We start from the raw sequence: 26069 nt of genomic DNA on the forward strand, positions 1-26069 counted from the left end.
CTTTACTCATTGGAAAGAAGAAGGATGAGGGGAGACATGATAGAGGTATACAAAATATTAAGAGGATTAGATAGAGTGGACAGCCAGCACCTCTTTCCCAGGGCACCAATGCTCAATACAAGAGGGCATGGCTTTAAGGTAATGGGTGGGAAGTTCAAGGGAGATGTCAGAGGGAGGTTTTTCACCCAGAGAGTGTTTGGTGCATGGAATGCGCTGCCTGGGGTGGTGGTGGAGGCTGATACGTTGGTCAAGTTCAAGAGATTGTTAGATGAGCATATGGAGGAATTTAAAATAGAGGGATATGTGGGAGGAAGGGGTTAGATAGTCTTAGGTGTGGTTAGAAGGTCGGCACAACATGGTGGGCCGAAGGGCCCGTATTGTGCTGTATTTTTCTATGGTTCTATGGCTGCTGTGAGGCATGTATTAGGCAGAGAGTCTGTGATGCAAAAGTCTACTACCCAATTAAACTCTATGGCAAGACAGAAAGGCATTGATTAACCTTGGCATGAAGAGGATGTTTCATCCAAGTCACATTTCCCAAGCCCATTTACACTTCACAGCTTTATACACGTACACAAGTGGTCCATTCGAAAATACTAGATGCCAGTTCTTGCATATTTTTCTTTCATCTTTTATTCTTTGCTTTATAAACCCGTCCACAAACACCCTGTGATCAAAGGAACATGCATCATACTCCAGAGCGGCAACTGTAATAAATACTAGGCTTCACCCACCAGTAGGAAATACATTTTTTTAATAATAATTCTTTGTGCAATGCTTAACAGTAACATATCTAAGAAGCCAGTGTGGAAAAAAAATAGAGACATATGTAGATAAACAGATATTGAAAATGATGCAACTGCAGACATTAAAACTGTCATTTAAACACAAGACCAATACAATTTAATATAGCATTAAGAAATGTAGTGTGTATAATTTTATTTTAGATAGAAAGTGCATTAAAATGCTTCTGTCAAACGATGTGGAAGATTCATTGATTGAGGTACATTCCAAGATTAGACATAATTAAAGCTGATATTTCAGTTCAGTTCTGCATGATTAAGAGCACTGAACTGTCAGAGGTCCTACCTTTTGAATAAGGCATTAAATGATGGCATCATCAGTCTGTTTTGGTGAATAAGAGGCAGAAGGCAATGAACAGTCTCTCTTTCTGGTGCTTTAACCTACTTTCACCCTCAATCAGCTTGATAAAGTCAGGTTAACTACTCTTTGTAAATCTTGCCGTGCAGAATATTGTTATCCCATTTGTCTCAAGACATGTTCAATGGTTAGCTACAAAATCCTCTTGGATGTCCCAAGAATTTGCAAGTCCTTTCATTCTTCATTAGCCAGTCCTTATTTACTTCTGTCCAGGACAGGGAAAGGCTTTGCAGACACTTTTCCGGGGAGATAAATGTGTTGGGCAATGTCAATGGTGTAGCGGTTGCTACCGCGGAATAAAGCAAGACTCTACTCAGAGGATTGCCAAACAAGAACTGGTTTATTTTCCCGCCTTGCGCGGGCCCTTTAAGGGAGAATGTTCCCGCCCAAAACAACCGGCAATGACGTAAGTCCTACGTCATCAGGACTTTCCCGCGCGCGGGTTCACCCTGTCGCTCAGAAAGACGAGGCCCGCCGCCACCTTGGGCTTCGTCGCTCCGACGCCGCGCGACCCGACTGCCGAGCCGGTTCGCCCGACTAGACGGTGAGTCGCCACAATGGTAACATATACGTTACTTATGATGTTGGATGTCTCCACAGTAGGTGACCAGCCTCTGATGGCCAATGGGTAACCTTTTGAGTGCTTACATCTCCAGTGGTCTCTTGAGGACATCTGCACAAGAATGAAACAGTCGAAAATCCATCCTCTTCCATAATCTAACATGTTATCACAAGGGAGTTTTTCACGATCTGTTGACTCTCTCCTTGAGGTGAACTTTTGTCCAGTAATTCACATGACACCAACTCTTTGTGGAGCACGTTCAACATGTCCAGGGAACCCATTGTGCCTATAAAGCAAGAAGTAAAGAATATTAACTGCAGTGGAAATTAAATCAGCTGTTTCTCTATTGCAAATTGACTCACTGTTGCGACCTGCTCACCATGTCCTGCATTGTAACAGGTGTCCAAAGTGTTCAATAAGATTTTCCCCAATGCTCGTCTTGATATATTCTGTAGGCAAAATAAAGAGAAAAATTTGGAATGCAAGGTTTCAATGTTAAAGATGAGCATTGAAAACAAAAAGAAATCAGAGTACTTCACAGTGGGTTCGGGTGACAGACCATGAAACTACACTGGGCCACCTGGGAATACATTGTCCACTTCCATCTGCTACACAGAACTACCAGCAATGACATAATGATAGCAACACCTAAATTAGTCCCTGCATATGAAGATGGTGGAGGGATGTGGTCAAAGGATCAAAATAACAAAGGTTACTACTTCAAGTCTCGAATGACCTCTGAAACTTCGACCTGCCTTCAGCTGGAGGGGCTGTAAGTAGCAGAATCACACTGACTCATATCCTGATCAGCCTTGGCTCATCTTCATTCTTTTACAAGATGTGGGTGTGACTGAAAAGGCCAGCATTGAGAAGCTAGTGAATCACTTTCTCGAACATCTGCAGTCCGAGGGGTAGAGATTTCTGGCGCATGGACATAGGGATGATGAATTAGCTTTCTAGTTCAGGACTTGGGAGGGGAATCTGTAGTGGTTGTACCCTCATGTTCCTTCCCTTCTAGGTGGTGGAACTTTGCAGGTTTGGAAAGTACTGTCCTTGAAACCCTCCATAACCCCAGTTCAGGCTCGGTGGCCGTTTCACCAAAGATCAAGCCTTGTGTGGCATACAGGCCTTAAGTATTGTCAGTGCTGTCAGCAAGAAGGCACAGTCCTTTACTGTGGCAAAGTGCAGCCATACCCTCACACACGTATGAATGGAGCTGCCAGTGGGGATGACACGAATCCAAAAGGCCTTAATATACAGAGCCGCATTTAAAAAGCGTTTGTGTTTTTTTTTGGATTCCTGCTTGTGATGATCAGGCCTGGAAATGGGAGAATTCCCATCCACAGCTCACAGGGTAAAAGGGGGTTTATCCACTCAACCTAAAAGTGGCGACTGCCACCTTTAAATGCCTTATTGGGATTGGCCTAACTGGTGGTGACCACACAACCACCCAATCACAGTGGCTGTGAGCTCCAGCGTGGATTGCTAGTCAATTTTCTAAAGCCCCTTACGTACTTGGATCCTTGAATTTAATCACTCTACTCTTGATATCCAGGTCTCCAGCTACCTAGTCCCCTATCTCTAGAATTCCCTCCCAAAACTCTGCACCTCTCACTTCTCTTTCCACCTTTAAGACGCAACTAAAGCCAATTTTTGGTTATCTGTGTCTAACCTCATTTTTTGACAAATTTGACAACATTTCTGTAAAACACTTTGAGCTATTTTATGAAAGATACGAGACAAATACACTATTACTACTGTTGTGGCTGAATTAGGAAAACATGAACGAATGATGTGAAAACCAAAAGCCTGAGTGTGTTAATACAGCAGGGGGCTGCACTCAAATGCAGTGTACTTTGTAATAAAAACAGGAAATGCTAAAAACACTCAGCAGGTCAGGCAGCATCTGTGGAAAGAGAAACTGAGTTGGTGTTTCAGGTCAAAGACCTAGCATCAGATTCTGATACATTTAATGCACCTTTGATGTGAAATGCTAGTGTTCTCTCTCCACAGGTGCTGACTGACCAGCACACTATTTTCTGTTTACATTTCGGTTTTCCAGCATCTGCAGTTTTGTTTTATTTTCAAGGATTTTTATCCCCTAGCCTAAAGACTCTATCTATCCTATCTATGCCCCTCATGTTTTTATAAACCTCATTTAGGTCACCCCTCAGCCTCCTATGTTCCAGTGAGAATAAACCAAGTCTATTCAATCTCTCTTTGTAACTGCATTCCTGGGAACATCCTTGTGAATCTCTTCTGCACTCTCTCAATTGCTACCACATCCTTCTCACAGTGTGGTGACCAGAACTGTATACAATACTCCAAGTGTGGTCTAACCAACATTTTGAACAACTGCAACACGATACCCCAAATCTTTACTCTAAGCCTTATTCTATGAAGGCAAAAATATTCAGCCTATTTTATCTGCTGGAGGAATCCAATTAATCTCATACTCAAGGATGTGTAACTAGCAGAAGCAAAATCAGTTTGCAACATTGCAAAAACAAAATACTGTGGATTCTGGAAATCTGAAATAAAAATAGTAAATGCTGGAAATGCTTCTTATTTGAATCTGAAATTGTTCTGGACTTGAACCAAATCTGGACGTGGTGACATGCCTTGATGGAAAATGAAGTCCTGTTCCTCAAGTATGATTGGGCAAGTGTTGAAGGCTGAGGAACATGAGGTAGTTTACTGATTGGGTCTGCTTCCAATTACAAGTATCGGTTATGCACCCACACTTTTCGATAATCCACTCCTTCCCCAGAGGCTGTGTAATCAGCCATACTGTAAACTAATTGACACTAGTGTTAGGTTTGAAACAGAATCTCTAGTCTGACAGGGAGGACAATGATCAGTATGTCATGAAAGTTAAGACACACAATCTGCCAGCACGAATGAGCTGAAATGTCCTTCAGCAGAGGAACCCCCACTGAAGGATTTAATCTAATCCTGCAGGCATGTATTAGATCAAGTTAACAGGAGATATTCTTCTAGGAAGGTCAGAGATAATTACCAGCAATCGCAGCTGTTGCAAAAGCTGTAGGACATCGGTCAGCTTCTCCTCCACCAGTGAGAGTCTCACACGATCTGCTTCAACCATCTGCACTTCCATCCGCAGCATCTCCACCTCCTCCCCTTTCAGCTGAAGCTCCTTTGTCATTGAGCAAGCCAACTGCAAAAGAAGGGGTGCAGCTCAGACCAGGACTACAGCCACCTAAAGTTCCTCACAGAGAGCAGGAAAGCTGGGGCTTTCCTCCAGAGTACTGGAGAGGGTTGGTTCAAAATCAGGAAGGTTTTGGTCAAAGCAAATAAGGAGACTGTGTACCTAATGACAGAAGGATTGTGAACCAGAGGACAGGTTTAAAGTAATGCATGACTCAGAGCTAAATGAGGAAACTTTGTTTATACACCGCCGGACAAATCAGTTGAAGCAGAACTATGAGAAGAGAAGTGGATAAGTACTTTATGAGGTTGCAGGATTAATTGGATTCCTCCAGCAGATAAAATAGACTGAGTAGGTTTGCCTTCATAGGCTGAGACATTGAGTATAAGGGTTGAGACATGATGTTGCAGTTGTACAAAGCATTGGGTAGACCACGCTTGGAGTGTTGTGCACCGTTCTGGTTGCCACACTACAGGAAGAATGTGGTAGCAATAGACAGGGTGCAAGAGAGATTCACCAGGATGTTCCCTGGAATGGAGGGCTGTAGTTATGAAGAGAGATTAGATAGGCTGGGTTTATTCTCACTGGAATATAGGAAGCTGAGGGGTGACTTTATAGAGGTTTATAACAATATGAGGGGCGAATGTAGGATAGATAAAGCCTTAATTCCAGGGCAGGGCAGTCTGGAGATGGAGGGCACAGGTTTAATCTGAAAGGGGAGAAATTTAAAGGAGATCAGAGAGGTATGTTTCTCACACAGAGGGTTGTGGTTATCTGGAATGACCTGCCAGAGGAGGTAGTGGAGGCAAATGCAATTACAATGTTTAAAAGGCAGTTAGAAAGGTACTTGGACAGAAAAGATGTACAAGGATTCAGGTCTAATGAGGCAGATGGGATTAGCTTGGATAGGCAACATGGATGAGGTGGGCCAACAGGGCCCATTTCTGTGCCATTGATTCCATGAATAACTTCCTCCTACATCAATCTATGAAAGCAGGATTTTTATTTACATAGTGTCTTTCACAAACTGGGGAAATTCCAAAGCACTTGTGTGCGTTTGAAGTGCTGTCATAATGCAGCAATCCTCAGCACAGTAATTGCCCACTAACAGCAAAGAAGGAATGCCTGGATAATCTGTTTGATGTTGCTTGCACGATAGCCGAGAGACCTTCCCTTGTCTTCAGTAAAATGGTACCGTGACCTGCAGGAACAGATATTTTAGGTCTTATTTGAAAGACACACAAAGCAGTCCGTGGGAGACTGTCACCAGGTGGCCAAATGTACAGTTCTGTGGTTCTCAGAGCCAGAGTCATACAGTACAGAAACAGGCCCTTCGGCCCAACTGGTCCAAGCCGACCAAGACGTCCATCCAAGCTAGTCACATTTGCCCGTGTTTGACCCACATTGCTCAAAAGCTTTTCTATTCATGTACCTGTCCAGGTATCTTTCAAAAGTTATTATTGTATCTGCTTTATTCAGCTTTATTCCTTATTTTCCCTGCTTCGTCCTTTAAGGCTTCCCCACATTATATAAGAACAGCCTTGAGCAGATAACTTGCTCCACCAGCATCAACCTCCAAAATATCAGCTCTCCATTATGAGGGTGTTAGCCCCCCGTGGAAGGAACAATCAAAGGCCCTGACTATCCCATTATATCTTGCTCATATATTCTCAGCAACAAGTTGTGGACCTCCCACCCCGCTGCCTAGGTTAGGTGGGCTTCTGGAGCTGTGAGTGTGGGGAGGGAGGGGAAGCAAAGGTTTGGGACCATACTGGCTGAAACCACAGCTGCCATCAGAGGGCAACAGCTGAGACTTCAGGGGATGTGGGGCTAGAGGAGAAAGGGAAGACCTAGATGTTGAAGGATTTACTCAACAGGTATGTGGGGTAGAAAGAGTGAGGCATGCCTGAGGATGGAAAAGTAGTTACAATGTTGTAGGTTGTCTCTATGTTCTATGAAGCCCTTTGTACCTTTATAAAGCCCTCAACCACATCATGTGGCTAGGAAAGGTCTAAACGGATATGCGCCAAATGCAGGCAAATGGGACTTTTGGTCCCCATAGGCATTTTGCAAATATTTTGGTCCCCACAGGCATTTTACCACATAGGCAAATAGGCATTTTGGTTGGCATCAACATGTTGGGCTGAAGGGCCTGTTTCCATTGCTGTATTTCTCTACAGCTCTATGTTGGTAAAGAGAGAAGGGTTATGTGATGTATAGTAGTGATGTACTCAATGATGGGAGATCTGGACAGTGAGCAGACAAACAAGGGAAAGTCAACAGAATTTTACATTCATTCTGATCTTCGTTTTGAACCACTCTGATTCCAAGGTATTCCCACCCCTAAACTCCTGCGCCCCTCGAACCCAGAGTGTTGGGGAGTCCAGATCATTGGAAGTAGATCAGGTTTTGAAAGATTGGGGAACTGAGGGCTATGGAGAACTGGCACAGAGGTGCAGTTAAGGCCTGGGGCAGATCAGTCACGATCATATTGAATGCTGGGGCAGGCTTGAAGGGCCGAGTGGCCTACTCCTGCTCCTTTTTTTCTTGTGTTCTGGTCGTTGGCAGATTTCCAATCTGTAGCCTACAGCTTCCAGGATGCAATACCCATAGAGACACAAGGCAGCTGTGCTACATGAGACTGGGTCACATATAGCCAGGGGATAATGTAAAGGAGAGCATTTTAAAGGTTGAGATTTAATTCAGTACTTAACAAAATTACTAGCTAATAGTGTTGACATAAGCTGAGCAAATAAAGACAGGAATTCAGGCATGCAAAATCATGAACTGAGTACAGATGTGTCAAATCCCGTCCAAACAAGACTGCTTGTCTCCCTTCACAACAACAGTTTGTAGTTAAAATAAAAAATACAAAAATATTTCATCAAACTGGTGAGGGAGATGTCATGGAGCTGAGAGTGGGACTGATCACCAAGTGACCAGGGTTGTGTAGCAGGAGGAAGGAGTGCATGGATTTAGGGATGGAGTTCCTTAGCTTGGGGCCTGGGATGATGAACTCATGGCCACTTAATGGAGGAGAGCAGGTGAGATCTCAGGAGTGTAGAGGAGATGGGGAAACAGCGAGATCATGAGGGATTTAAACACTACGATGAAACTGAGGTTAAAGGGGAGAGAGGTGGCATTTGGGATATCACCGAAAAAGCGGAGCTAAGGAATCAGCATTAAAATGTTCTTGTGCTCAAAGGAGCTACGAAGGACTTCATAAACTGGATGAGTTGAGAGAAAGGGTATTAGAAAATAAATTCATTTATGCAGCATCTTTCACCAGGTCCCAGATCACTAACAATCAAGGTAGTGTATCTACTATTATAATAGAAAAGATTTGTTTAGGACACTCTCACAAATAGCAGTATGCCAACAACCAGATGGTCTGTATTGTTAGTGTAGGTTGTGGAATAAATATTGGACAGGACCCCAGAGAGAACTCCAGTATCCTCCTTCAAAGCACTATCACTGGACCTTTTGGGTCCACCTAAGAGATAGGCATCTCTGATTCTGTAGCATTCCCTCAGAATAGCAATACAGCATTGGCCAAGAATTTTGTCCTCAAATCAATGGTGTGGAACTTGAGTCTTGATGTGTTATCCACATGGTTGCTACTTACTCTTGCTTTAGGTGGGAGAGGGGTAGTGGGAATGAGAGAGAGATGAAGAAGATAGAAAATTAGGGACATGTGGAAAATGTGGGAGGGGGCAGAGAGCAGTTGAGGTGGTAACATGATATTTAAGTTGTCTCAGAAGGGAGTGAATGAATCACCTCTGACAATGACGGACAAAGGAGGTCATGACCTCACACAAATCAATAAATGCTTTGGTGCAAATGGCTGATTTATATTCCAATTACAATTTACACTTTTGATTATAAACAGTATCCAAACCCAAATTGTTGAGTTCAGAGCAGTGTTGATAGTTAAAGTGGCAGGTTAGCTGGACAAGAGTCCTTTAGCCTGCAATATGCCAGCATCTAAAGATAAGATAAGACATCTTTATTAGTCACATGTACATCAAAACACACAGTGAAATGCATCTTTTGCATCAAGTATTCTGGGGGCAGCCCACAAATCTCGCCACGTTTCCAGCGCCAACATAGCATGCCCACAACTTCCTAACCCTTACGTCTTTAGAATGTGGGAGGAAACCGGAGCACCCGGAGGAAACCCATGCAGACACGGGGAGAACGTACAAACTCCTTACAGACAGCGGCAGGAATCGAACCCGGGTTGCTGATGCTATAATAGCATTATGCTAACCACTACACTACCATGCCTGCCCATAAAGTTCTCATTCTTGTGACTAAATCCTGCCTGGCATCCTGCCCCAGGTCCTGTAACCTCTCCAAATGCCGAAAGCAAAACATTATTATGCTGGACATCCAAATAAAAACCAGAAGATGCTGGAAAGACTCCACTGATCAGGCAGCATCTGTGGAGACAGAATCAGACTTTATTTCTGTCTCTGTAAATACCTTCTGATCTGCTGAATATTCCCAGCATTTTCACCTTTTGGTTCAATAGATGCTTGAACTCTCCTTTCCTTGGCATTATTTTGCATCTTTCCTGGTGCTGGGTTTCATCCTTCGAGGACCCACAATCTGATAGTCTCTGCTGCATCATTTGTCCATCCTGCTTTAAGAACCACATTATCTCATTATTTTGAGATGAAGAAATGCATCACCTGCATTCGAGGCACGATGTATTTGCACATTACTTTAAGGTATTCAGTTCTTTATCTCATCCTTTCAAACCCCATGTCTCAGAGTTTCAGTTGAACTGCTGAGTTGATATAGTTCTTGATGAGGTCTCTGATCATCTTTTGGCAGTGGTCTTGACTAGGAATGGAAGTGCTTGGTAATGAGACACTCCACCATAACCTGGTTCTCTGTTTTACTTAACTAAATTTGCTCTAAGGTATTCAATTCTTCCTCTCATTCCTTTGGGCTGTTCCTGCCACAACACAACGCATACCAGTCCCGGGGCAGCAGAATAAACAAAACACTCACAGACACTGTCAAATGTTGTTTTGCAACAAGTTATATGGAGGTAGAGGAAGCAGGCAAGAAAATACAGAGTATAAAACTCCAATAATCTGGCACTCGTGCAACTTTGGTGGTGCTGAACCAGCGGACGTTTTGGACTATTGGATGTTACTCCTATTAATACCCAAACTTCTATTTCACTATATTTACATGTTACACCATCATATAATAAATTTTTCTAGTGTACCCGGTGAGTTTAAAGTGAGTGGGAAATATACAAGCACTCCAGACCCCAGCTCCAACTGCAAACTTCTCCACGTTCCTGACCCCTGGTGTTCTGGCTCTGGCTTCACATCCAGCTCAGAGCTCAGATGCCAGCCCTAACCGCACTACGAACCACTGGCTCTGGCTTCACAACCTGCACTTGGGACAATTGACCAACTTTCCGCACCAATGTGTGAGCTGAATGCTGGACTATTGAAAAATTGGATGCAGAGTTATCAGAGTTTTACTATAATTGTCTGGGAATTCAAGTGCACAGTGATGTTTATATCAGTGTGATGCAACTGGATCATCCATGGGCTCTCCTGCCCTGTGGTACGTCTATTGCCTGTCTGCTGTTAGTGTGGCAAATGTCGCACTGAATTAGCTCCACATCTTTCTCCTTCCTTGCAATGAGGAGCCTGCCAGCCTAAATACTGATCCCTCCCACCCCTCCCCCCACCCTCACCCAGTAAAATACATGAGACTAGTGGCCTCAGAACAATGTCTATGCCCTCAGCTATCCATCAGTTCAAGGCTTCTGATTTTCTGGTTTTCATTAGTCATTCACTTTGCCTCTGGGATCACCTCCACTATACTGTGTCCATCAAGAACAACCGCAGTCCATTTTGTGGTGATCACACAATTGAACACAACATCACGAATAAATGCCAGTAAATCCTTGCTCAGCACTCTACCCTGATGAAGCATCCAGTTTGTGAACCATTAGTCTGTACTTGAGGACACTTTACTGGTGACCACCCTCCCATGTGAACCTCCCATAATGTGACGTCTAAGAAATCATTGCTCCAAACTGCTGAAAGTGTACTGAGTTTTTAAAGTAAATGTTACCTCAGTCAAGTATACATAAAGAATTTAGCTTTAGAAAGGTTATTTTCCAATGTTCCCTGTAGTATAGGTGCAGTCCTGGTGATACTTAGAAATGACCCTCACTAGCACATAGAACATTACAGCACAGTACAGGCCGTTCGGCCCACAATGTTGTGCCGACATTAGATCCTAAGGGGGCCCGGCTGGGTAGATGTCAAGATGTTTCCACTTGTGGGATAATCTCCAACAAGGTCACATAAAATAGGGGGTGGTCATTTAAAACTGAGGTGCTTAGAACTGCTGCTCAGAGAGAGTGATGAGTCTCTGGAATTCCTTTCCCAGAGAGTTGTGGAGCATAGATCATTGGGGATATTTAAAGAAGTAGATACGTTTTTGAATGATTGGGGTTTGAGGGCTATGGGGAACTGGCACAGAGGAGGAGGTGAGGCTTTGGGCAGATCAACCATGATCCTATTGAATGGTAGGGTAGTCTTGAGGGGCTGAATGGCCTATTCCTGCTCCTATTTTCTTATATTCTAATGACACTAACTTTATTGTTATGGAGATAAGAGAGAAGGAAAACTGAGTGTATTTTGTTGATCACAAGTAACTTTCGTCTCCTCCAAGTGTCAGGATTCCTTGAACAGCATCCGTACCTGGTCTACCTCAGCCTGGAGATCTGCCACTTGTTTCTCCTTGTTCTTTAGAAGTGCTGCGAGTTCCTTTTCCCTTTCCCTGAATACCACGGCACCTCTCCCTTTGTGACGACAGCTGCAGCTGTGAGACAGCAACCGCCTTAATGTGCTACTGGGATTCCTATTGAAAGTGAGATGAATTTAATGTTAATCCTGAATGAAGGAGCCAACCCTCAAATCTGCCAGATCCCCACACACCATGTGTTTGGGAATGTAGTTAAAATCGAGCGAGGGATTAATGATGATATTGCATTAATACTTAAAAATAAAGATTAAGCCCTAAATAAATTTATATTTCTTTGACACCTTTATCATATTGGGATGTCCCAAAGTGCTTTAAAGCTCAGCTCTATTGAAATGTGACACCATTATAACAAGGTAGCACAGTAAGATGCCACAAACAGCAATGAAATTAATGAGCAGATAATCCGCTTTCTGTGATATTGACTGGTTCTGGATAATTGTTGTGCAGACACCAAGGAGAACATCCCTGCTCTTTGAAGAATCCTGTGGGGTCTTTAACATCCACTTGACAACCGAAGGGTTTTATCCCTTTCTGAGCTCCTGCCAGCTTTTGATTCTGCTAGACAGTGGAAGATAGAGCAGGCTCATTTCCTCCAAGTGTATATTTACAATTTTCTGACAATGAGCCTGAGGTACAGTACCTCATGAGTCAAGAGAGTTGCTTTAGATTTAATGACACTGTCTTGGAATTGCGGTGTGAGGGACAGAATTGGGAAAGATACCCAAGGATTTAATTAGCATCATAAAAGCTTATTGGGGATTGACTTGTTTTACAGCAGCAACTGCACATCAGTAGTTGAGCAAAGTGGGACACCCCTGAAGCAGCAGGGAACTTTCTGTGCTGACTATGGGTTGCACAAGGGTTTAACAGGTATCACTGGATAGAGAAGTGCGGTGCTGTTTGACATACCTGGAACATTACCCTGCAGCAACATTTTTGAGTGATCTTGCCTCACATCATCTCTACAGGAGATTAATCTTGGGAATAAAGTATCTACAGCAGACCAGAGGATACATTCACATTACAAGGATAGGACTTAATATGCAGCAAGGTTACTCAACATGGGGTAACGTTCTCAAAGTCAAGCAGTGGGGAACCTCTCCATCTACAGAAACCTATTAAACTCCTGTACAATCCAGTACAGATGGGACCAGATGGGGTGAAGGGCCTGTTTCCATGTTGTATCAGACCCCCCCCCCAACCCATAGTCACTGCAAACATGCAAGGTTCTACGATGCTAGCAAGTACATGAGAACTTATTCCTGTGCTACAAATTTTGACTTAACCTTGAATTGAAACCTGACTCTGCAAAAGATTGGATAAGGTACACCAGGGGGCAGAGGAGGTGGCAGGGTGGGGTATCGGGGTACAAGGTTTGGTTCAATTGCTGGGGTGTTGTCATTCTGTCCCACCCTAAAGTCAGATCTAGCATTGTCAATGCAAGAACACATAGTCTGTAGATCAGGATAATGTCTATGGTCCCCATTCAGTCTAAAGGGCACAGGGGAGGAAAATCAGGACACAGTCCTTTCCTTGGAGTTTTACCTGTGAGAATCTTACTTACTCTCCACTGCTCCCCTTTGGAGTTTTACCTGTGAGAATCTTACTTACTCTCCACTGCTGCAGACATCGCCATTCAATGCCAGCATCTGACACTGCTGCTCCTGTGAACCTTCCTCCTCCTCCTCGTCAGAAGCAGCCCGACCCTCCACCGCCCTCAGCTCCTCATCTGTAGGAAAAGTAGGTTAGGGTGAATGCTTTCCTGGAGCCCAGTCTGACTTGGCCCTGCATTGGAATTCTTTCAATACTGTCAATGACAATAAGTTTCTGAAATAATGGTCAGTATTGACAACAAATTATTTGCTGTGTTATCTCCTTGTATAGAATTGGTACCACACATTGCATGACCCTGCGCAGTCTCCGTTTGAAGGAGAGACTCTGATAACTAATGCTTTTTTTCATTGAGAGCATTAGATCTAATTGTTGGCCATGCATGGTAAACAGTCATCCAATCCAGTGTAAACCTGAGCAACTGGCCCAGGAGTGGGTGCAAGTCTTACCAGAAATGCAAGACCTGATATATCTTCCACAAATTAAAATTGTATTGACAGGGAAATAACTGTTATTTGCATTCTGTGATGAGTCAATAAGAATCATAATTCAACTTGATAGTTCCATGAGATGGATCTTCCCATTTGCTATAAACTCTATGCAAAGGTCCACGTGTCACTGCTGCTTGAGTGACTCTGGTCTTTTCCTTCAATCATTTTGTATTGTGCACCCAAAGATTTGCTTAATGTTGTTTTTGATTAGCTTGTCAGAAAGGCACTTTTTTCTACTCAGCACTAGAATTACCTCCATTGCAGGGAGGAGGCCTCATCTGCTGTCCGTAGTAATTCCTGGTCTCTGGGTCTGATTCTGCTTTCCCGGTCGGAGATCTCCGTGCTTGTTGCTGGCAGGGACTCCGGGTACAGTGTTTCTGGATGAGCTGTGAACGGTTCAGTGGAGCTGAGGCCACTTTGCTCTGACCTCCTTGTGATCTTAATTAAAAGAGAAAGGGTGTTGTCAGTATTGAATAACATTGGCCTGGATGTTGAATATGGGAGGTATTAATTTGATATGAGTTCCTTTTATCAAATCACCCAGGTCTACCTAGAGCAGAGAGTAAAAAACTTTTCTCCATGACAGATTTGCGGTGAAGAGTAAGAGAGTTAGAGGGGATCGGAGGAAGAATTCTTCACCCAGAAATCTGGAACACACTGCCTGAGAAGATGGTGGAAGTAGGTACTCTCACAATTTTTAAGAAGAATCTGAACGAGCACTTGAATCACTAAGGCATAGTCAGCCAAGGACCAAAGTATGGTGAATGGGATTAGTATAGATAGGTACTTGATATTTTTCTATGTACGAATTGTAATCCTCTCAGATGTACATTCCTCATTTTTAGAATGTTTATTAGTTCTACATTAATGTCAAGTATTTGTTTATCTATTTTGCATTTTGTAAATGTTTAAATACATTGTAAAAATTGTATATTTTACGTTCCTTTGAGAATTCTTCACTATAATTAGGTTTTGAGGTTGTTTGATTGGATCACTGTTGCTGGACACCACAGATCCCTTTGAACAGCAGCAGAGGGGGTCCACACAGAGATCAGCAGATCCTTAAAGTGTACTTCCTTTAAGGTCAGCAGTGAGGCACATTGCTTCACCACTAACCACTGTAATATCTAGCCCAATGTCACATAGATGGCCAATAAACAAGTATTGTTGGAAAAAATATAATTTCTTAGCAAAATAACCTTATATTTTGCAATAATGCTACCATATTCGTTCTGCTCCCTTATAGATATTGAGTGAGAATATTTTATAATTCAGTCATAAATTGGTGACTGAGCAGAATTTCAAACAACACAATGAACTGCTTCCACTCAATTCTTTTTAACTTCACCATGTTCCATTTTATTCCACTCAGTTTGTTCTATTATATTATCCCCTTCCTCCATTCCATATTTTCACTTGCTGTAGTTTAACTAAAACAGATTAGTCAGGACTTTGTCAAGTGAGCCACCTATTTGTTCTATCAGGATTGTGTATCTCAGCTGTCTCAGTATGCTGACATTAGCAGTTCATTCATGCCTGCTAATGATGTGTTACAAGTTTCACTGCAGCAAGCAGCAACTTCATAGACAGCTGATGACCACAAAAACCTGTTGGAAAACACAAGGCAAGCTGAAGCCACTTCACTCACTTGAAAGATCCACAAGATAACCATCAATGTGGTATTGTTCATGGGGTTATGACAAATTCATAAGCATTTTGTCAGCTGCCTTGTTCAAAGATGAATCTCACAATGTAGATTGATTGCAATTTAGTCCCTCTATGCATGGTAGAATCCAAATTGATTCATTGGATTAGTGCTATTCAATTCTTTTCAACTTCACTGTGTTCTTTTTTTTAAATTATACACAATTCATTCTATTCTGTTAATTCCTCCCTCAATTATTTTTTAATCCCTCAATTTAACGCCACAAAAACAGATTAGCCAGGAATTTGCAGGCAGTCGAGAAGGAATGATGCTTGGTAGTTGCCACAAATTCTTGCAAATGTAAGTGCAGGGAGGGCAATGCAATCCAAATTGATAATCCAAAACCTGAAGACCACTCACATGGATGTGTTCGTCCTACATTTCTGATTGATCCTCACCAATGCCTTTTACACAGTGTTCTGTCACTGGGCTCCTGATGGACTCCACTGGCGAAGCTTTAACTTCCTGCAGTGTCCCTAGGAAATCTGCTGACTGGACCTGAGCCAGGGCAGACCTGGTTCAGTATATCAATGGAGAGGAATGGACGGTAAGGGAGATTGGTAAATTTCAAGTAATTTAATATTTTTAATTAATTGAATTAACTTAAATGTACTTAATGAATAACATGAGTTAATTTAAATGTTTAGATTTTTCAGTGTGTTTTCATGTTTTAATTGTTAACATGTTGATGACTTTCACTATTTTTTGCAGTATGAATATTTTTAAATACCCCTCCAATATTCAGCAGTCCTTGAACTTCCACACACTTGCTCTGGTTGGGGATATTCTGGTGATCAGACCCTAATGTGCCTAACCTCCCACTGTGCCGCATGGCTTGCTGCCGAGTCCAGCAGTGGCTCCAAATCGTACATTGCTAAGGGACTGGATGCACTTCACATCTGACCCCTCAGCTTTATGGCTAGTCTACAAGCAGCAAGCCCATTCATTTGAAGGAGATTGCCAAACTTTCATAAACAAGGAAAGTTCTGGTTAAACATTTTGCTTATTTTTGTTATTCTGCTTTATATTTTTAGTTAATATATTAATTTAATATTTTAATTAATTGGCAATGGTTTAACTAAATTTATTCATCTTTATTTTAATTTTAAAAAATGATTCTCCTGTTTTACTTACTTTAATCTATTTAAACTTCTTTAAAAATCAGCTGAATAACAGAAATGTTTAAAATCTGTGAAACATGCTCTTGTCCACAGTGAGCTGTCAACAGGCCATCCAAAGGGCAGGGCCCCACCAGAGGCCCAATCACCACTTGCAGCCTGCTCTGCCTTGCAGAAGGGCAGGAGAGTGGAGACCTGCAATGCAGTGGGCACCAGGGTGCTGAAGTAGCTTAGACCAGCTATAGGATAAGAGCAGGGCCCAAATGCTGGCGATGGGTCAGATCCACAGGCACGGTAGTGTAGCGGTTAGTGTAACGTTATTACAGCGCCAGCAACCCAGGTTCAATTCCGGCCACTGTCTGTAAGGAGTTTGTACGTTCTGCCCGTGTCTGTGTGGGTTTCCTCCGGGTGCTCCGGTTTCCTCCCACATTCCAAAGACTTATGGGTTAGGAAGTTGTGGGCATGCTATGTTGGTGCTGGAAGCATGGCGATACTTGCAGGCTGCCCCCAGAGCACTCTACGCAAAAGGTGCATTTCACTGTGTGTTTCGATGTACATGTGACTAATAAAGACATCTTTATCTTATCAATGGTTTTCATTATGACTGCCTGTGTAATTCAAAACCTTTTGACAATTTTCAGCTCATTAGCCTGAGGGCACAGCTCAGCCAGCTGTAAAAGTGCTTTGACGGGCACAGCTTTCTACTTTTGCTTCACATCCTCTCACCAATCAGCAGCTGACTTTGAAGAAACAAGCTCCAGCCAACAATGGGTCAGGTAGAACTGAGCCTGGGTGAATCACCACTCATGAATGGCCAACTCCTAATCCTGAGACTATTTCAGCCAACTTCACCTCCAACCAAATGACTCAGCCTCTGAAAATTTACCCCACCTGCTCAATATCTAACATAAAAATGTCTGTCTAGCTATTTTTTAGAATCTGACAGCTCTTGTACAAGTAAAATATATTGCTTTCTGTTCTTTATTACTCCATTAAGTAAAATGAGAAGTTTTCACTGTAAAGGTTTTAAAATGCACTATTGAGAGCATAAGAAATCAAGTCTTGCTTCTTCCTAAGCATGACAAGCATCCAATAGTATGGATCCTGGCAGAGTAAAAGGCATTTAGTAAAGATTTCTCAGCACCAAATTGTACAGGGTTACAACACAAGCCAGTACTCAGTTCATTTTTATATGTTCAAACACTATAATGTAATTTCAGCACTTTATCCCTTTTTAAGATACAACACTTGACCTAAAATCAGAAAATAGTCAGGAGGTCAGACAGCATCTATGAAGAGAGAAAGTGTTAATGTTTCAGGTCAATGGTGTTTCATCAGAAGACTCTCTCTCTTTCTCCCACTCTCTCTTTCTCCAAATCTGCTGCCTGACCTGCTTAGCATTTCCAGCATTTTTCATCTTATTTTACACCCCCAGTATCTGCAGATTTATTGTTTTGTTTTTTGACAATATTTGATTTAATTTTTCAACAACAAGTGCAGTCCTAAGCCTGAGGCTCATGCTGATAACAGTAGTGTATGCCCTACGCACAGATATGTCAGAAATCTCTGTGTTGCCTTGTGTATAGATGGGGAAGGGGAGTAAAGGAGTTGTCATTAGTGCAAGGGTGAGTGGTTGAGTGACATTAATCTGGCAAATGAGCTTTCTCCTTAAGGATCACTAGTTATGCAGAACTTCATCCAGCCAAAGAGAGTTTACTTGGAGATCAAAGTTCACTAAAGACTATAAGGTCTTGTCAGTCCATTGTACTGTGATAAAAGGAATGTTGCCCACAAGCTCTGCCAGAATCCACAGTTACAAGGAAGATAAACAGATTAGATTAATAGTAAGTGATTGATTCTTTAACCGGAGTATCAGACAGTAGCTGAACCAATATTCCCAGTTTAATTATGAACTTCTACAAGGCTGAGTGAATTTACAGTTACCGTTCTGATAGGCACACGGTTCATGCTTTAATATATAGTGCAGGATTCCACCAAATGAAAGGGTCCCGTCTGCAATTTCCCACATGGTTGGTGATTCCATCAGGTCATGCACAGATCCAAAAGATTTAATCATTTTCTTCCTCCATCACTGATGCACTGTGGCTGCAGTGTGTACCACACATGGGAAGTAGTGTAGCCACTCACCTCATCCTGACAAAAGATCTCTGATTTGAAGCACTAATTCTGTTTCTCCTTCCAGAAAGCCTTCCTGACACACTGAGTGTTTCCAGCATTTAATGTTTTTATTTCAGATTTTCAGCATCTACAGTTTTTGTTTTGTTTAAGGGGAAACAAGATGAAAAGATGAGGGAGAAGAACAGAGAAAAGGTACAGTATTTCAACAGACCCATGAACAAGCAGGAAGTAGAGGGAAATGGACCATGTGCAGGCAGATGGGATTAGTTTAGACTGGCAGCATGGTCTGTACAAACATGGTGAGCAGAAGGGCCTGTTCCTGTGTGTACTGTTCTATGTGGTTTTATGTTCCAGAAGGATATGTTCTGGGATTAGATGAAGAGTGTGTGGGTTAGGGTTAGCGTTAATATAGAGGATACACACTGGTTGGTCTGAATGGCCTATATATGGGCTGTAAATAATATACAAAGCCATGTTATGCAATGTAAAAACCTTGACAAGCAACTCAAAATTGGCAGTCAGTCACACCAATACCAACGTCCTGAGGATGGATCACAAAAAAATGTAATTATCCCCTATCAGGCTGACTTGACGGGGAGGAAGACAATTTAATCATTCATGGAATGTGGACATAGTTGTCAATATCCCCATCTACTGTCCATGCCTAATTGCATCTCGCTGAAGACGCAGTTTTGAGTCAACCACATACAGGCATTCCTTTATACGCTTTCACTGTATTGCCATTAACTCTTTGGGTTCCGTATTTTCAAGCTCCAAGCCTATGTTTCACTACAATGAATGTTACTTATCCCACTGTACTATGGTGCCCTTCATGCATTTTGCACAGCCTTTTCAATTTACAAAATTTCCCTTAAAGAGTGTCTGCATGGGTTTCCTCTGGGTGCTCCGGTTTCCTCCCACGTTCCAAAGACGTGCAGGTTAGGAAGTTGCGGGCACGCTATGTTTGTACCGGAAGCATAGCAACACTTGTGGGCTGCCCCCAGAACATTCCACGCAAAAGATGCACTTCACTGTGTGTTTCAATGTACATGTGACTAATAACGATATCTTATCTTAAAATATCTTATTTTCCAGGAATGCTTTCGGCCACACTTGGTAAGGATGGCGGATTTCCTTCCCTGAAGGACAGTAGTGAACTAGATGAGAATTTACAATAATCTGGTAGTTCCTTGGTCACCAGTACTCAGACCTGCCTTTTATTCTCGATTTATTTAATTTAAATTCCCCAGTTGCCAAGATGAGTTTTGAATTCATATCTTCGGATCAATGGTCCAGAACCACTGGTCCTAGTGGGAAGGGTTAACATTTGGGGGGGATGGGGTAGATAGATATTAGAGCAGGATAAAATGTCAGCACAACATTGTGGGCCAAACAGCATGTACTATGCTGTAATGTTCTATGTTCTATAATTTACCAATTCGATTATCCCCAAGATTTAGCCGCAGGTTAGTTTGTTCTGTCCAAATTCTGTACCACTCCTTGGAGCCAAGATTAGCTGCAATGTGCATACAGATTCACACAAGGAACACTGAGAACTATCTCCCCACACTCACCCTCTCCCCAACCTCCCCCCCCCCCCCCCCAGACATACTTCCTACATCCTTCCTCCTGAAGTGTCCTTCCAATGACCTAACCTGAATTGTGATGATTCTGCCCCTGGTTCCCTTCCCTCTAATTGCTCACTCCTGCCCAGCAGTCAGCTGCCCCTTCCCTGTCTATTCTTGACCATCCACGGATGGATGATTCCCGGCGATGTAGATTTCACTGCTGAGGTAATGAAGCATTTTTTCACACCACCCCAGCTGGTTCCCTGCTCCAGGTTAAAACTGGGACTTGGAACCCCCTCTGATTTGTAGATGGGAACAGAATGAGCAAAGCTACAGTTGCCTTCTCCACTGCTGGCACAGGGAAAACTATCCAAGGTTTCAATACTAGTTTGCTGTCAGATGAATAATACAACACATCTCGTCTGCAAAGGAAACAGGCAAGTTGAGAAATAATTTTGTACAGTGAGTTGGGATTTCCTGATGAGTACTAACACAGCCCTGGAAAACCCTCAACGATACTGATATACTGTCGAAAGATCCACACAAAAGTGACCAAGTTCACTAGGACTCTTTTCAAATAGTGAACCACTCTCAGCTGGCATTCAGTCCTAATTCCCTAAAGACTGTGTGTGAGATGAGGTGAAATACTTTTACCTGCTGTAATGCAGTGATCTGGAGTACAATGCCTGCAAGGCAGCTGGAAACTAATTCAATAATAACCTTTAAATGTGAGAGAATAAAGACTTGGAGGGGCACAATATACAGAGCTGTGGGACAGATCAGGGGAATGGAATAATTTTCTCAGAAGCCCTTTCAAAGAATTGGTGCAGACACATAGATGGATTAGCATAGATGGATCCTTGATGGACCGAAGGGCCTGTTTCTGTGCTGTTTTAACCTGTGACTCTGAAATTCTCACTGAAGATTCTCACTGAAATCAAAAACATGCTAAACTTTAGAACTTTCTCAGAATTTCATTGGAAATAGCAAAATCCAGAAATCTCTTCAATGACAAACAATCTGCTGGAGGAAATCAGCAGGTCGAGCAGAATTGTTGGATTGTTTGATGCTCCAGATTCCAGCATCTGCAGTCTCTTGTGTCTCAAGAAATCTCTTCCCTGGTTGCAATGGCACCTCAGCTCCCAGATATCAGCCAGAGGAGATGAGACAAGGAGCAGATGAGACAATTCAAACCCAATCCAGGTTTTGAAAGATAGATACTGCCTTTCCTCCTTGCAACTTGTGCCAGATTTCAAACTGTCAGTCCAGGATACTCCACAACTGGAGCATCATGTCCAACTCTTGACATCAGGTAAGAGGTGAAAGTCCCAAAGAGAGGACAAAAAAAAAAGTACTGGGATGGTTCCAGGGATGAGATTTTCACCCGTAAGGTTAGAGTGGAGAAGCTGGCGTTGTGATCTTGGTTGAGAACAGATTTGATAGAGGTGGACAAGATAATGATGACCTTAGTGAGGGGAAGTAGAGGGAAGCTGTTCCCATTAGCAGATAGTTTAGGGGCGGGGAACACATTTAGAACTTTGGGCAAAAGATACAAGGGGAAAATGAGGATAAACATTATTACCAAGAGGTGGTTATGGGCTAGAATTCACAGGCTGTCGGAGTGATAGAAGTAGGATCAATCATGTTTAAAGGGGAAGTGAATAGACTAATTTGGGACAGAATTATTGCAGGACTATGGGAGAAGAGTGGAGGAGAGAAGGAACTGATGGGATTGCTCACCTTGGATTCAGCATAGACTCAATAGGATGAATGAATTCCCTCTGTACTACAATAATACTGTGAAAACCCCAAGCACCACATCCTGAACCTACCAGTTCAAACGAAATACAGGATTGGATCTGATTCTGCTTATAGTTCACCATCAATGTCATTATGGCGGCATGATAGCGTAGTGGTTAGCGCGACGCTATTATAGCGCCAGCAATCGGGGTTCGATTCCCGTCGCTGTCTGTAAGGAGTTTGTACATTCTCCCGTGTCTGCGTGGGTTTCCTCCGGGTGCTCCAGTTTCCTCCCACATTGCAAAGACATACAGGTAGGTTAATTTGGGTTTAAAATGGGTGGCATTGACATGTTGGGCCGGAAGGGCCTGTTACCACACTGTAAAATAAAAATAAAAATAAAAAAGAGTAAAGGTATGGCGCTCTCCTCAACTCTGCAATCCAATAGAGGGAATTCAGAAGAAAAGTCCTTGCCAGGGAGCAAAGAGAATGTGGAACTGACAGCCCCAGGGTGTTGGTGGGAATGTGGAATTCACCAAAGGGTGATGAAGGCAGAGTATTTAAGGGGAGCTGGGCCAAGCATATGAGAGATCATGCTGGGAGTCGGATAAAGAAAGACAGGAAGAGGCTGGAGGGGAGTACGTGGGGGAGGTTGCAGTGAAGTAGATGGGGATGGTGTTGATAGGAATACTCAGAGGTGGCATAGGCTCGATGGGCTGGAAAGTCTCCCTCTCTGCTGTGAGAAGATATGGACTGGTGTCTCTGCCCTGTGTGATGGGTAATCCCTCCCACTGACCTGTACTGCTCCAGCTCTTGCTCCAGCTCCAGGACTCTGCTCTGTAGAACGGGAATCTGCTTGGTTCCATCTTCCAGCTCCCTCACCTTCTCCAGGGCGCCCTGCAGCTGTGCGCTGGCTCCTTCCGCCTTCCTCCTGATCTGGGCAGTGCGGGCTTTGAGTGTGGCCGCTGACTGCTCCCAATGGGCCAGCAGGCAGTGTGCCTGTTTCAGCTCCCTCTCCAGCTGCTGGTTGAAACGCATGGCTTCCTGGATCTGACCGTCCCTCGACTCCCGGATCAGCTCCAGCTCCCTCAGCATGCTCCTGAACCCTGGACAGCTCCTCTCTGCCACATTGTTCTGCTTAGCTTGGCCTGGAGGTCCTTGTTCTGGCCTGGTGTAGACCTTAGAACATAGAACACGGAACAGTACAGCTGAGGAACAGGCCCTTTGGCCCACAATGTCCGCACCAACCTATGACGCCAAATTAACCTAAATTTCTTCTGCCTACACATGATCCATATCACTCCATTCCTGCATATTCATGTATCTATCTTAAAGCCTCTTACCACCATCATATCTGCTTCCACCAGTACCCTTGGCAGCCTATTCCAGGCACCCACCTCTCTCTGTGTAACAAAAACTTGCCCATAGAGTCATACAGCATGGAAACAGGCCCTTCGGCCCAACGGATCCATGTTGGCTAAGATGCCCATCAAAGCTAGTCCCATTTCTCTGCATTTGGCCCATATCCCTCTGAACCTTTCCTATCCACGTACCCGTCCTACTGTCTTTTAAATGTTGTTAATGTACCTGCCTCAGTCCCTTCCTCTGGCAGCTCGTTCCATATACGGACCACCCTCTGGGTGAAAAAGTTGCCCCTCAGGTTCCTATTAAATCTCTTCCCTTAAATGCATGCCCTCTAGTCTTCGACATCTCTGGGAGGAAGATTCTGGCTGTCTACTCTATCTATACCTCTCATAATCTGATAAACCTCCATCAGGTCTCCCCTCAGACTCCAACACACCAGAGAAAACAACCCAATTTTGTCCAACTTCTCCTTATAGCTCATACCCTCTACTCCAGGCAGCATCCTGGTAAACCTCTTCTGTACCCTTTCCAAAGCCTCCACACCCTTCCTGTAATGGGGCGACCAGAACTGCACACACAATAATCTAAGTCAGACCTGAATTGATCTGTAGGAGCGGTATGCAAGACACGTTCTTCACTGTACCTCGGTACAAGTGACAATGATAAACCAAGTCCAATACCTTCTGGAGAGCAACTTGCAGAGCCAGGCACCGCGCGTCGCTGCCCTGCAGAGCTCCCCGGAGGTCTTCCACCAGCTCTCGCAGGCTGGCGTTCTCCAACTCCAGGGAAGTGGGGCTCGCCTCCCCGTCGCCAGCGGGGCTCTGTCCAGGCTGGAGGTCGGGACAGGAAGTGCCGTGCGCTTGGCTCTGCGCCCAACCCTTGGAGAGGTCGAAGGAGACGCATTTTTTCTTCCTCCGCCGGCGGGGGCACCTCAGGCTGATCTGCCTCTCGATGTGTTCCGTCTCCTTCCCCACCGGCAGCCTCCCCGGGTTCTGACCGGCTCGCTGGTGGAAATAGCCGCACAGGCGGGCGTGGAATTGCCGGAAAGTGACCGCTTCGGGCAGCCCGGTCACCAGCGATTGACCCTCCTCGTCCAACAGTAGGTCCAGCACGGTGCAAAGCAGTCGGAAGTCCTCGGCCGACACCAGCCCGTCTCCCTGGTAGCTCAAGTGTTGGAATATTTCCTGCAGGTACTGGTCGGTGCCGGTGGCCAGAACCACGATCTCGTTATCCTCCTGAGCGCTCTCCGAGCCGAAGTAATGGGACAGAGCGCCCACGATCCATGCGCTCCTGCGGACGGGGCGAACCAGCGGTTCGGAGCAGCTCATCACCGCCGGAGAGTTGCAACACCTAAAGCCCCAACGTGCTTTGTGCACACCACCGGTTCCAGCGGTTGCATTCAAATCTTCCAAAAGGGCGCCGCAAACTGCCGCCGAACGCAGGTTGATTAAAATTTGATTTTTAAACCAACGTTTAACTTCTTCCAGTTGTGCCTTTTTCTTCAAAGCGCAACGCTGTGAACTTTGCAGCCACACCGCCGGGTCTGCCCTTCTGCCGGGTCTGTTCCCAGTGTATGCATTGGTTAGGAGAGTTGAATTAATGCCCCGTCCGCAGAGCTCGGCTTCAGGAACCGCAGGCAACGCGGGGCCTGAGGAAACAGAGGGAGGTTCTTCCCCAGGGGCACCGTGTACTTTTTGGCACTGAACCAACTTGTGGCGCGGTAGGTTTGTGTAATGGATGCAGAGAGCCGCAGATCTGTGCAGTCTCCCGTTACTGTAACCACACTACAGGAATCTGGAAGTTTTTATCAACAGTGTAAGAACAAGGAAGTGTGTTATATAATTGTGGATTCACCACTCACTGATGCATCCTTTCCTCAAAGGAAAATCTTCACGTGGATTGATACCCAAAACTGGACTATCCTTTCAAGCCCAAGTTTTTGTTTAACCTATTGTTAAATAAACCTACTACCTGCTTCAGTTAGCAACACACAAATTGCTGGAGGAACTCAGTGGGTCAGGCAGCATCGATGGAGGGAAATGGACAGTCGACTTTAGGGGTTCAAACCCTTCATCAGGAAGGGGCGGAGCAAGGGCCAGTAGGTGATGGGTGGATCCAGATGGGGGGAGGGGTGATAGGCAGGTGGAAGACGGCGAGAGCGGGAATGATGTAAGATAAGATTTCTTTATTAGTCACATGTACATCGAAACACATAGTGAAATGCATCTTTTGTGTAGTGCTCTGGGGGCAGCCCACAAGTGTCGCTACGCTTCCGGCGCCAACATAGCATGCCCACAACTTCCTAACCCGTACGTCTTTGGAATGTGGGAGGAAACCGGAGCACCCGGAGGAAACCCACGCAGACACAGGGAGAACATACAAACTCCTTACAGACAGCGGCGGGAATTGAACCTGGGTCGCTGGCGCTGTAAAGCGTTACACTAACCGCTACACTACAGTGTAAGAAGCTGGGAGGTGACAGGTGGAAGTGATAAAGGGCTGAAGAAGATGGAATCTGACAGGAGGAGTCAGAGGGCAGTAGAGATCACAGAGGGGGAGCAATGGGAAAGGGTCTCACAGAACTCCGGTTGAAGAAAGAAGGAAAACTTCTTCAAGTTAGGCATACCTTTGCT

At 44.1% G+C, this 26069-nt stretch overlaps 1 protein-coding gene across 1 annotated transcript; it reads right to left on the minus strand.

Moving 5' to 3' along the window:
• Positions 1-941: 941 nt before the first annotated feature.
• Positions 942-25365, minus strand: LOC127580892 (EF-hand and coiled-coil domain-containing protein 1-like). Its single transcript, XM_052034869.1, has 8 exons — positions 24117-25365; positions 22868-23250; positions 14055-14239; positions 13311-13428; positions 11636-11795; positions 4743-4901; positions 2103-2172; positions 942-2009 (listed from the first exon to the last, which is right to left on the minus strand). Exons 1-8 carry the CDS (start codon positions 24762-24764, stop codon positions 1879-1881), a joined length of 1854 nt encoding a protein of 617 aa, XP_051890829.1. The 5' UTR covers positions 24765-25365; the 3' UTR covers positions 942-1878.
• Between the last annotated feature and the right edge of the window lie 704 nt (positions 25366-26069).

Source organism: Pristis pectinata, chromosome 20 (assembly GCF_009764475.1).
Source record: "Pristis pectinata isolate sPriPec2 chromosome 20, sPriPec2.1.pri, whole genome shotgun sequence".
In the NCBI taxonomy this organism is placed as follows: Eukaryota; Metazoa; Chordata; class Chondrichthyes; order Rhinopristiformes; family Pristidae; genus Pristis; species Pristis pectinata.